This window comes from Psammomys obesus, unplaced genomic scaffold (assembly GCF_907164565.1).
Source record: "Psammomys obesus unplaced genomic scaffold, mPsaObe1.curated_primary_1811, whole genome shotgun sequence".
Lineage (NCBI taxonomy): Eukaryota > Metazoa > Chordata > Mammalia > Rodentia > Muridae > Psammomys > Psammomys obesus.
This window is the reverse complement of record NW_026596244.1, coordinates 2,374,644-2,388,568: the sequence shown is the minus strand read 5'-3', so window position 1 is coordinate 2,388,568 and position 13,925 is coordinate 2,374,644. Positions and strand designations below refer to the sequence as shown.

Below are 13,925 nucleotides of genomic sequence, written 5' to 3'. Positions count from 1 at the left end.
GGGCATGCGCGAAGAAGGGGAGAGAGGGTGAGACCTGGAGGGGAGGAGGGGGGGCTTGTGGGGGGATACAAAGTGAATAAACTGTAATTAATAAATAAATAAAAATTAAATTAATTATACTTCAATAATAAATAAATAAATGCAAAAAAAGAAGGTCACTATATTGAGAGTCAACCGTTAAAGAGTTCCTTGAAGGTTTTTGGTTGTTGATGTTTTGTTGTTGTTTGTCTTTTTTTTTCCTTTATTTTTCTAGTTGTTACGCAAAGTATGTATGTATAGTAAAATAAGCTTGAAACACAAAAGTCTATTCTACAAACACTGTCACTGCCTGGCTCGAAATGTCCTTTTAATTGTTTGCTAAAGCACTTTGGACTTTGAATGAGTATTACAAACCATGGTTTTTCCTCACATGTATTACCAGCAGGAACTTTTGAGAAGTTTTCAGGAGCTGTGAAATCTCTAGGACCTAAATAAGTTTTTGGGTGCAGGGTACAAGGGGGGATAGTCAGAGGTAGTCAGTTAATATAAACAGTCTTTTGATTTTCAGCGTTTATATCTCAATTATTTTGTTTCCTGTTTTCTTTCTTTTTTTTTTATGATGCTTTGCGACCACACGATTTTTACAGACTGTAGGTACTCCTGTTTCCAGTAACATTTCTTTAGAATAGGTGTACAGTGTTTAGTACTGTAAAACTCTGAGAAGAAAGCAAACACACAGTGTAAAGGCCCGATGGAGTGAAGTAACTCGCTCATGCTCATTTTCCGCTACAGAGACGCCTCTCTGCCCCTCTTTCCGGGAAGCCTGCCTGTGATGGCAGAGGATGAGCCTCAGCTCTCCCTGAAGGAGCTACCAAGGCTTTCAAGCAAACAGATGTCAGCCAGGGGAAGCCTGGCCAGCGCCAGATCAAGTTGCTGCTGCCAGCTCTCGCGAGCTTTGTCAGGAAGGGTTGACTGAAATGTCAGAGCCCTGCAGCTCACAGGCTGGGCGGCCGCCGCACCGCGCAATTCCCCGAAGTAGTACATGAATGCCACTCTGCAAACTTCGTCATCCTTTTCCGCAGGGGCTCGGGTGAGTTGCTCTGAATTTACACACCCTAGGCGGAGGTTCGTTTCGAAGATCGGGCAAGAAAGGAAGGAGATTTTTTTTTTTCTCACGTGTTTATGGAGCATTTACGGTGCTCCTTTGGGAACAGTCCCTGACAAGGGAGTGAGACAGAGGAGACAGACGAGCAGCAGCAGGCACTGCTTGGGAGCTTTCTCTTCTTCCAGAAACACAAATCCAATTCCTTTCATTCTTGAAAACATACTGTTGTTGTTCAACTTTGATTGAAGGGACATAGCACCTGTGGAATCTCTCATCTACCTATCTATTTATTTATCTATCACTTTTCTGATGAGATTTAGTTTACACTGTGTTGTAATGCAGAGATTAATCAACCTCTTAACAACAGAAGTGTTGTTTGGACAACCTTGCCCATTTTCTAGTATCTTCTCTTTTGCAATGACATGGATTAATTTTCTCTTATTGCTTAGTAGGGCACTTTTATCAAGCCAGCGTTTTGTCCCCTGAAACTTTCACGACATCAGCTGGCAAGAAGAAATCAAAAGTTCCTTTTATCTCCAAGAAAATGTTTTCTAATTTAATCTACAAACACCCTGTCGTCCGTTATTTACCAATTTTGAGTATTTAAACTGGAGTAAAATATCTTATGCTACTCTTATTTTCGTTCTTATAGTAAACAAATAGTTTCGGCTCATCCTAGAATCCCGGAAACCTGTCATTTTTTTTTTTTTTTTTTATGGCATCAGATTCTGTTCAGTCTTTGACTATATAATTTATGAGACCAAAAGAAAAACTGAATTGCAAACAAATAATTTTATTAGAATTCTATGTGCTATACATTTTTTTTTCACAAGCAGGTGTTCTGCATTTGAAGGAATGTATTCCAATTGACAGGTGTAATGCTTCCTTAATATACACTGTAAAATATTTATGATAAATAGGACTACAGTTCGCTTTGATAAAAGTCATGTTGTTTGAAGATAGCTGGCTTTTAAAGTGTAAGTTAATGATTTGAATTATAACTCTGGAGTTTATGTAGGCAAAATACCATTGCCTTCAGATGCTAACTAGGTAGATTTTCAAAGACATGCTTTATTCCCTTAGGGTGTTATTTTTGTTGATATATAATATCTTGCATCTTCAATTATATAAGGAAATCTGAAATTTTTCCCATATTATATTTTTATAAAAGATAAACAAAGAAGACAGAATAGGGTCTATGAATTTAGTCTCCTCTATAAATTTAGTCTTTCATTTGATTACTTGGTCACAAGTAATATTGCACTTTAAATTTCATCATTGTTGTTTTGATGGTTTTCCAAAGTCTGTTTATTCTTACTGAAATTGACTGACATGTTATCAAATTTGGAGGTCACAACCTTTGCCCTAAGCCAGGTTTAGTGACACAGGTCCTTATTAAATCAATTTAAAGAGCTAACCTAATACTGGAACACAGAAAAGGGAGATGTATTCAATGTGACTATATTGGACAGAGTGACAAAGTTTTTCCATCCACTGTCCATCTTCACGGTCCTGAACTGAGATTAAAGCTTAAACAGTGGCTCATGAATGTGCCCATGAATGGGTGCAGTGTAGCACACCTTTAACCACAGCATTCCGGGAGACAGATCTTTATGAGTTCAAGGCCAGCCTGGTCTACAGAGAGAGTTCAGGACACCCATGGCTACACATAAAAACACTGTGCTGAGTACCATGGAAAAATGTCAAATTATGAAAATTATAGAATGATACTATTTAAATACAACAAATTTAAACAGTACCAAATGTTTGAACATACGTAAATTTTTATTTAACAGTACAGATTATCACTATGTAGTATAAACCTTCTCAACAGGTAGCATGCAGAAGGGAACTGCATTGCCATTACATAAACACATGTTTCCAGTGATTGTTTCTAATGTTAGGTTTTACACTGTGTACAAGACAAACTCACAGGTGTCATTAATGACAATACGATTCTAATTCATGTAAACAGTGCTCTGGAAATTTAAGGTTCATTTGGAGCAAAATAGATGTTAAATCACAGAAGAAAACACTCTATCAATATAGGTCATTTGGAAATACTTCAACTTTTTGTTGTGATAGTACCTGTTATAGACCTATTATAAAATTACCATAGTTGTTATTATATTCCCAGCAAATGCATGATGTAGGTAGCTATACTTCCTTTACAAGGAACTGTTGAAGTAATCTAAGTGTGTGTGTGTGCAGTTCTGCATATGTTCATGTGTCTGGGTTCATGTATTCCGTGTTTGTGTGTGCACATGTGTGCTCAGGTATGCTCACCTGGTGTGCAGAGGCCAGAGGCTGCTGTCAAGGGTTTTTCTTTGATGGCTCTCCGTTTTTCTTTCAGAAGGGTTCTCTCACAGACCCTAGGCTTGCAGATTCAGCTTGGTAGTCTGGACAGTAAGCCCCAAGGACCTTCTCCTGTGTCTGCCTCCTGTACTGCACTGATGTCACAGAGGGGACCACCACACTGGCTCTCCTTTGTGAGTGCTGGAGATCTAAACTTGAGTCCTGCATGCTCTATGAGCATTTCAGCAACTGTAGCACCTCCTTAGCCTCTGACCCTCTGTTTTAAGTTATGAAAAATTAGTAGAAATTAAAATTACTGACAAGTTCATTTAATTTTTATAAGTAAGATAATATTTAAATAAAGTCAAGCAAAAGAACCCAGAACTTCTTTGCAGTGGGCTAAAAAGGAAACCGCACTACTCCACACACAGAAATGCAAAGAACCAGGGTGTTAACTGATATGTACTTAGAACAGACAGCTCTGGGATCTGCTTTTGTTGTTGTTGTTGTTGTTGTTATTGTTTTGCCCTTTTGTTTTGTTTTCTCTTGAAAAAGCTGAGTTTCAAAGACAGAAAAAGATATTTCACATAAGTATTTATATTCCAATTATTAACAATAAAGGTGTTGTTATCACCAGGGGAATAAAATTACAAAAATATATGAAGAACAGTAGTCCATATCTCCTTTCCAAAACATCCATTGCCTTAATAACTGTGAGGTTACTAAAACTTATATCTTATTATTCCATGGAGCTTGCTTATCATTACCTACAAATTACACTGATTGTGAGTACAATCCTTAAATGTCTTATGACACATTACAATAGTATGTTTGAGTATTGTATTTAGTGGATCTTAGCATATACCCAGTTGTATCAAAATAGAGGATATAAAAAGTATAAAATAAAACCTGTGACTTGATGTTAAAACCTTTACTTATAACCATAGCAATCAAGGTATACACAGACTTATTACATTAAGTAAGTCTATTTTGAATAAATATAATACTGATAAAATTATACAGAAATGTCATTAAGTATGGGAGTCAAAAGCAGATGTTGCACACTCCGGTTTATTTACATATTTGTTGGGATTTAACCACTAGATATCCAGTGTGTAGTATTTTCTCCCACCTAAATATCGTTAGGGTCTCTCACCAAGGAGAAGGTGATTCAAGGAGAACATCCTGATCTTTATATAATAAATTTCAGAGAACTTCCCTGAAACCCATCAACAGCACACTTCAAGAACTCATGTTTTAACTTTTAATGTTATTTTCATAAAACTATGTTTGCTTTTAAATTTCTCTCTTATCCCAGCTATCACACAAATAATTGAGACTATTATATTTTTGTTTATGAACTTTACAACACAATAACTGAGCAGTTATTACTCTATTTGTAACCCTCTAAGCTAATCTGGATTCCTATTTGCCAATGTCCCTGAGATAATTGTACTTTGTGTTTTTTTCTGCTCCAGTTCCTTAGCCCTTCCCTGATATCTCCTGGACCTCTGCCCACCACCGAATCCCCTCTTTCCTCCTCTAATTCCTCCACTGGCTGACAGGAAGTCCAGGCCTTTTCTCCCCTCTGCTCAGCAATTTGCTGTAAGCTGCTTTATTGGCATCTCAGAGAAGAATTGGGGAGCAGTGTCCACATAACATTGAGACAGGAGATTCTCAGAACAAGGACTGCAACCAGATATGGGGGAGTGGTTACAGATATCAGTATTTGAATTACACAATAGCTTTATGCCTACATTAATATTTTTTCATAGTGAAAGGTGGCTTTTTAGTATTGAGTTTACAAATAATTTGCAATTGCTTAGTTTTTTACTTAATATTTTTATGAATTGTCTTTTTTCCTTTTAAGAATAAACTAAGATTATATAGAAGGAAATTGTGCTTCTTTGAAAAGGACTGTGAAAAGAACCATGGAACAAAAGAGGATGGCAAACCATTAATACTTCCCGATTCTTCAAAGTTCTTAATTGGTTTAGGGTTCTGTGATCTCTCATCCTGCTATAATATTGCAGAAACACATGTACTTGTATTTTCTTCTGCAATCACATAGAAATTGTTCCTGACATGTCCACCCTTAGCTAATTCCATATTTGATGTGGCTATGTATGATGTCATACATGCTGGGACAAAATACCTATTTTACAATGCTGAAACTTCTTACAGATTCTTAAAAATGGTATTTCCAAGACAAGATCACTTATTCTTCCTTTCTAATTTGGGTTGAATAGGAACTACTGAACTTTAGTGATTATCATCACTGGACCATAACACAGCAGGTAAAAACTGCTAAAACTCTTGTTGCTCACTCTTTGCTTAGAAATCAACATGCAGACCCAGTATACCACCGCCACACAAATCCAGTTCCTCCTGTGGATTCTTCTGCTCTGCATGCTTTTCGGGAACTCACACACTGAAGAAGACGTTGTAATTACAACCAAGGCTGGAAGAGTCCGAGGGCTGAGCCTGCCAGTTCTCGGTGGCACAGTGACTGCCTTTCTCGGAATCCCCTACGCACAGCCTCCTCTGGGTAGGCTAAGATTCAAAAAGCCACAACCCTTAAACAAGTGGACTGGAATCCATAATGCCACCAAATATGCAAATTCTTGTTATCAGAACATAGACCAAGCTTTCCCAGGCTTCCAGGGATCAGAAATGTGGAATCCGAACACGAACCTCAGTGAAGACTGCTTGTATCTGAATGTTTGGATTCCAGCACCTAAGCCCAAAAATGCCACTGTAATGGTATGGATCTATGGCGGAGGCTTTCAGACTGGGACATCCTCTCTACCTGTTTATGATGGGAAATTTCTAGCTCGAGTTGAAAGAGTTATTGTAGTTTCAATGAACTATAGAGTAGGTGCGCTAGGCTTCCTAGCTTTACCTGGAAATTCTGAGGCTCCAGGGAATGTGGGTTTATTTGATCAACAGCTGGCACTTCAGTGGGTCCAAAGAAATATAGCTGCTTTTGGAGGGAATCCCAAAAGTGTGACGCTTTTTGGAGAAAGCGCAGGAGCAGCCTCAGTTAGCTTACATTTGCTTTGTCCCCAAAGCTACCCTTTGTTTACAAGAGCCATTTTGGAAAGTGGCTCCTCTAATGCCCCCTGGGCAGTAAAATCTCCAGTGGAAGCCAGAAACCGAACCTTGACCTTAGCTAAATTCACTGGTTGCTCAACGGAGAATGAGACAGAGATGATTAAATGCCTTCAAAATAAAGATCCTCAGGAAATCCTTCTGAATGAAAGGTTCGTTCTTCCCTCTGATTCCCTTTTATCGATAAACTTCGGTCCAACGGTGGATGGTGATTTTCTCACTGATATGCCTCACACACTGCTTCAACTCGGACAGGTAAAAACAACTCAGATCTTAGTGGGTGTTAACAAAGATGAAGGGACAGCTTTCCTCGTGTATGGCGCTCCTGGTTTCAGCAAAGACAACGACAGTCTCATCACTCGGGGGGAATTTCAAGAAGGTTTGAATATGTATTTCCCAGAAGTGAGCAGCTTGGGAAAGGAAGCAATCCTCTTCTACTATGTGGACTGGTTAGGTGACCAGACACCGGAAGTCTACCGTGAAGCTCTGGATGATATTATTGGAGATTATAACATCATATGTCCTGCATTGGAGTTTACCAAGAAATTTGCAGAGCTTGAGAACAATGCCTTTTTCTACTATTTCGAACACCGATCTTCCAAACTCCCTTGGCCGGAATGGATGGGAGTGATGCATGGCTATGAAATTGAATTTGTCTTTGGTTTACCTCTGGCAAGAAGAGTTAATTACACGAGAGCTGAGGAAATTTTGAGTCGATCCATAATGAAACTTTGGGCAAATTTTGCAAAATACGGGTAAGTCCTGATTTCTATAATTGTTACCTGGTTTTGTTTTGCTTAGCTTTGCTTGACCTCTACTGCAGACTCCCTTACAAGCTTAGTAATGCTTCAAGTATTTTCCCTTTGTATCCAAGCTGCCTTTGTGTCTCATTATGTGGGAAATTTCAGCTCTTTGTTTCTCAGTGCTTTAGAAAAATTACCAAAGAATTTTGTTGTAAACTGTTTTCTGATTTCAGTTCTCAAATGTGGCAAAAATACTTTAATGATGTTAACTAAAGTTAGGGAATAAGTGCTTGTGTCAGAACTCAAGTAATGAAACTCCTTTACGACCTGCACATTTATAAGGTTACCAGGTTTAAGAAAGAGGAGAACTAAGCCTGGGTCACAAGCATCTGATACAAGAGTAAGCATGTCCCTGCTTTGGAATATGAAGGGGAGAAAAGAAGAGGTCCTTCCCCCTGACCCTTTTATTCTCAAAACTCACGGCACTCAGGATTTTGTCATTTTCTTCTAGGAGATTTTATCAGACCTTTTAGACAACCATCTTTGCTTGACTTTTGAGGTCCTCGTGTTTACCTAAACTATTTTTTTTTTTTTTATTGGAAGAGTCTTATGGTTAGCTTTCATCCTATCTTTGTGATGTTGCTCTGAGGTCTTACTAAAATATAGGCCATCCCATACTTGCACAAGGTTTCCCTGAGGCTTTCTCTCCTGTAAGACCAGAGTTGGTACCATTCACTAGAAATCACAGATTGGATCTTTATCTTTTTTTGTGGCCCAGCATTGTGAGGAATGACAGTGTGTCAGGATGTTGGACAGCACTGGTTAGTGAGACAGCTCCAGCGCACAGGCTTCATAGCAAAGCAAACGGCCAACACTCCTGGCATACTACCTTGCTAAGCTACAGTTTCCTTCACGTCTATTTTTAGTATTTTCTGCTTACAATATATTTGTCAGAAGATTACTCCATCATAAACCAGGAAGCATGTATAATCTCTTGGACTCCACCTTTCCTTTGCTTTCTCTAATCTTTAAGACAGTTTTTTCTATATATAGCCTAAGCTAGCCTTCAAGTTAAAAACCTCCTGCATAAATCTCAAAAATTCTGCTTTTCAGGGGTGTGCTAACATGCTTAGCTTAGGAATAAATTTTTAAACATGCATTTGTGTGTAAAAATAAAACCTTATGTGCTAATAGAGCACAAATAACTGTCCATACGTGAATAATAAAAAAATTAAGAATAGCAGAATATATTTTTGAATTGTGTACCTGAATATGTTGTTAACAGATGGATTTGTTAATACAATTAATGGTACTTCAATAGTCTAAGAGGATACAAATAACTAACTTTTAGTTTTTCATTTTTATTTCTTATTTATTTAGACTGTGAGTTTATATGTGTGAGCGTGTGTGTATGAGTTTCTGTGTGTGTGTGTGTGTGTGTGTGTGTGTGTGTGTGTGTGTGAATGCATGTGTGTATTTTTGGACGTCTCAAAACAATTTACAGGAGTCAGTTCTCTCCTTCCACCATGTGAGTTATGGGGATGGAACTGAGATCACCAAGCTTGGCTGCAAAGCCCTGGCCTCCAAGCCATCTTGCACATGTCTAGGTCTCATTTTTATCCTCAGTTTACATGTCCTCACATTCCATGGTGCTCTGCTTCATTCTATCAGTTACCAGTACTCTTTCCTCTCAATATTACGTCAGTTCATATATTCCTTGTACAATTAGAACCCTCCTGCTAAGCTTAAGGGACCTTTGCATTCTTCATCCTTGTCGCCATGTTTATTAGCCAGCAGGATTTAGCTGGGAAAGTGCAGTGTACTACATGGCTGAGATCTGGCTTCTTCCAATTCCTCAGTGACGTAAGTATTGTTTTTGAATAGGTCAATACTAAATGTGCTGGTTCACCTAGCTTATTTTCACTTTCAAGAAGAATTAATGCAACATCTCTAACTCTCATAGAAGTCAGTGACTTGACTTCATATGGCCACTTCTAACTTATATTAAATTAGCCTCTTGAAATAAAAATGTCAGTTTCTGTAGATATTCATTAAAGTACTTGAATAGGTATATCAAAATAAATATTTGGTTAGTAGCTGAGTGAGACCTATTAATATAATTTTACTTTTGAAGTTATGTCAGTTATACTATATTATCTGACTTTGCAAAATGAGGCTAAATTTTTGCTTAAGCAAAAAGGTATTTGTTTAATAGCTTTGTTAGTGTTACTTAAGTCTTACTTTGTTCTCTGTCCAAAGGCTTTGTTTGTAATGAGTTATCTGCACATGTTTTAATTTTTATTACATTTCTAATATTATAAATTATTAAAGAGAGATAGTCTTCATGCCACCAATGTCTGTAATTATTAAAGTAGTTCGTATTTTCATGTTAAAATCATCAAGAAATTTATGTTTTCCTACTTACATTGAACAGTGCTAATAAAGTAAGTTTAATCTCTTATTTATGACACACATATCATCAGATCAAAGATGAGAGTCTTCGACAATTAATGAAATAGTTTAACCTTAATTAAGTACTTCTCTGATGAGTGTGTTTTCCTGGGAAGTAAATGAAGGCTGACTTAATAATGATAGCGTGAAGCTTATGTGATTCATAAAACAAATTGTAAAAAGTTAAAAGAGCCTTGTAAACTAGCATAATTACACATAACAGTTCACTGGTAAGGAGATTTTTTTCACAGTCCAGATTTGAAGTTGGACAAAGGAACTATATGCCATACATGTTTCCTGTTGAAGTGAAAGCAAATGATAATCTGAAGAGCACTTCAGCAGAGGCAAAGTGACCAAGTGTTAGGGTAGCCATGCTTGATACTAAATATCTCAGGGATGCAAACTTCGCCTCATATACCTCTCCACTGGGCTTAGAGGATGCTGCACATAGTCTGGAGTCCATATTGGGGTGGAAATCATAGGGTGACTAATATGATATAAGGCCCAGGACACTTCCCCAAGCAAATATTTATTCATTCCAAAACATTAGAAACACCAAGTTTGAGAACATGTGATAGTCTGTACTTCCCCACCATCCCAAAATGTGTTATTAAGAAAGGAAAGTAGGCTGTGGCTCTTTGAAAAGATGATGTCCATGCTATTAGGAATTCTGTGCTCTTTCTTTGTATTAAACTTCATGCTTTAGGCTCACCAGTGTGAGGAGGAGGTGGACTTGAAACTGTAATTATGTAAGAAGTAGAATTTCATGTTTCCGTGACCATTTTAATCAATTACTCTTAAAGTTAGTTAAAATATATGTGTGTGGCTTATGAGCTTCCTTGGTATATAATTTTCATACTTAGTTCAATAAATTAATGTCTAATGAGATATAACATTTTCAATGAGAAATAACATTTCTCTTTTGAGAAATAAAAAGAAAGTATTTGTTATTTATTTAGGTATTTAGTTAGTAATTCTCCTGTAGAGCACAGTGTATAAACTTCAATATGACAACTTCTTTTCTGCCCAATAAGCCTGTAATATGAACAACTTCAGAGCTTCTTTTCTTTTATTTATATACCCATATTATACAGTACATATAGATGCATACAATATCTATTATGTACATATAATATGTATGCATATATTGTGAATGTGTTAAGGCCAAATAAAACAATGAGTTTTTATATGAAAGAGGTTTATTAGATGGAGATAAAGAGAGCGATAAAAGGAGAGAGCCAGACATGATAGGGGAAAGGAAGGGGGCACCCCTATAGAGAAAGGGAAGTGGGTAAGAGAGGAGAAGACAAGAGCCAAGAGGTAGACAAAGTGGTAGGTTGGTCCTGTTTCCTGTTTTCTCCTTCTTGCAATGTCCATCCTGTTTGTTTGCCAGAGTGAAGACTGATCATCTTACCCAGGGTCCTCCTTCTTGCTTAACTTCTTTTAGGTGTACAGATTTTAGTATGTTTATCCTTTCTTTTAGGTTTAGTATCCACTAATAAGTGAGGATATACCGTAAGTGTCTTTCTGCTTCTGGAATACCTCATTCAGGGTGATCTTTTCTAGATCTAACCATTTGCCTGAAAATTTCATGATTTCCTTGTTTTTAATTGCTGAGTAGTATTCCACTGTGTAAATGTACCACAATTTCTGTATCCATTTCTCAGTTGAAGGGCTACAAATGTGATTGAGCAGATGTCCTTGTGTACTTGAGCATCTTTTGGATATATACCTAGGAGTGGTATAGCTGGATATTGAGGTATCACTATTCCTAAGTGTCTGAGAAAGTGCCAGACTGATTTCCAAAGTGGTTGTACAAGTTTACATTCCTACCAGCAATGAAGGAGGGTTCACCTTTTCCACATCCTCTCCAGCATGTATTGTCACTTGAGTTTTTAATCTTAGCCATTCCGATGGGTGTAAGGTGAAATCTCAGGGTCTATTTGATTTGCATCTCCTTGATGACTAAGGACATTGAAGATTTCTTTAAGTGTTTCTCTGCCATTCTATATTCCTCTAGAAAGAATTTTCTGTTTAGCTCCATACCCCATTCTTTATTTTGATTGCTTGAATTTTTGCTTTTTAACTTCATTTTATCTTTGTATTTTTGTTCTTTTGTTCTTAATATTCTGGATATTAGCCCTCTGTCAGATATAGGGTTGGTGAAGATCCTTTCCCAGTCTGTAGGCTGTCATTTTGTTCTGATGACAGTGGCCTTTGCTTTACAGAAGCTTTTCAGTTTCATGAGATCCCATTTTTTGTTTGTTGATCTTAGCGCCTGTGCTGTTGGTGTTCTGTTCAGGAAGTTGTCTCCTGTGCCAATGAGTTCCAGGCTCTTCCCCACTTTTTCTTCTAACCAATTTGGTGTGTCTGTTTTTATGTTGAGGTCTTTGATCCACTTGGACTTTAGTTTTGTGTAAGGGGATAAATATAGATCTATTTGCATTTTTCTGCATGTAGACATCCAACATCATTTGTTGAAGATGCTGTCTTTTTTCCATTGTATGGTTTTGGCTTCTTTATCAAAAATCAAGTATCAGTAGGTGTATAGATTTATTTCTGGGTCTTCTATTCAGTTCCATTGATGCACCATTCTATTTATATGCTAGTACCATGCAGTTTTTATTACTATTGCTCTGAAGTACAGCTTGAGATCAAGGATGGAGATACTCCTAGACGATCTGTGGTTGTACAGGATCCTTTTCGCAATTCTCGGTTTTTGTTTTTTCATATGAAGTTGAGAATGGTTCTTTCAATTCTTTTTGTAAATGATTGTGTTAGTATTTTGATGGGAATTGCATTGACTCTGTGGATTGCTTTTGGCAGGATGGCCATTTTCACTATGTTAATCCTACCGATCCATGAGCACAGTAGATCTTTCTATCTTCTGATATCTTCTTCAATTTCTTTCTTTAGAGACTAGAGTGTTTTTTTTTTAAATAGGTCTTTTTTAATTTAATTTAATTTTTTTATTATTTGTTATTAACTCTGTATCCCAGGTGTATCCTGCTCCCTTATTCCCTTCCAATCCCACCCTCCCTACCTCCTCTCCTCCCTGCCCCTTTCCAAGTCCACTGATTGGGAGTACTTCCTTCCCTTTCATCTCTTTTACTTGCCGTCTTAGAGTCACCCAAGGTACTTTTATGTTTTTAGTGGCTATTGGGAAGGGTGTTGTTTCTCTAAATTCTTTCTTGACCCACTTGTCTTTGGTATACAGGAGAGCTTCTGAAGGAGTTCTCTGGTTGAATTTTTGGGTTGCTCATGTATGCTATCATATCATCTGCGAATAGTGATATTTTACTTCCTCCCAGATTTGTATCCTCTTGGTCTCCTTTAGTTGTCCTATTGCTCTAGCTAGGACTTCATGTATTATGTTGAAGAGATATGGAGAGACTGGGCAGCCTTGCCTTGTCCTTGATTTCAGTGGGATTGGGTTAAATTTTTCTCCATTTAGTTTGATGTTGGCTATATGCTTGCTATATATTGCCGTTACTATATTTAGATATGTGCCTTGTATCCCTGATCTCTCCAAGACTTTAAATATGAATGGGTGTTGGACTTTGTCAAATGCTTTTTCGGTATCTAAGGAGATGATCATGTGGTTTTTCTCCTTCAGTTTGTTTATGTGGTGGATTACATTGATGGATTTCCATATGTTGAACCACCTTTGCATGCCTGGGATGAAGCCTACTTCGTCATGGTAGATGACATCTTTTATATGTTCTTGGATTCAGTTTGCAAGTATTTTATTGAGTATTTTTGCATTAATGTTCATAAGAGAGATAGGTCTGAAGCTCTCTTTTTTTGTTGGGTCTTTCTGTGGTTTAGGTATCAAGGTGACTGTGGCTTCATAGAATGAGTTTGGTAATGATCTTTCTGTTTCTATTTTGTGAAATAGTTTGAAGAGAATTGGAGTTAGCTCCTCTTTTAAGGTTTGGTAGAAATCTGCACTGAAACCATCTGGCCCTGGGCTTTTTTTTTTTTTTAAGGGTGACTTTCGAAGACTGTTTCTATTTCCTTGGGGGATATAGGACTATTCATCCTATTCACCTGATCTTAATTTAATTTTGGTAAGTGGAACATATCAAGAAAATTGTCCATTTCATTTAGATTTTCAAATTGTGTGGCATATAGACTTTTGTAGTAAGACCTAATGATTGTTTGGATTTCCTCAGTGTCAGTTGTTATGTCCCCCTTTTCTTTTCTTTTCTTTTCTTTTCTTTTCTTTTCTTTTCTTTTCT

At 37.3% G+C, this 13,925-nt stretch overlaps 1 protein-coding gene across 1 annotated transcript in view; it reads left to right on the top strand.

The window, feature by feature from the left end:
* The first annotated feature begins 734 nt into the window (after window positions 1-734).
* Window positions 735-13,925, top strand: part of Bche (butyrylcholinesterase) — a 68,446-nt gene continuing 55,255 nt past the window's right edge. The window contains exons 1-2 of the mRNA XM_055596636.1: window positions 735-1,069; window positions 5,718-7,245. Of these exons, the coding sequence (XP_055452611.1) occupies window positions 5,726-7,245 (1,520 nt within the window). The 5' untranslated portion in view covers window positions 735-1,069; window positions 5,718-5,725. The remainder of the gene's footprint in view (window positions 1,070-5,717; window positions 7,246-13,925) is intronic.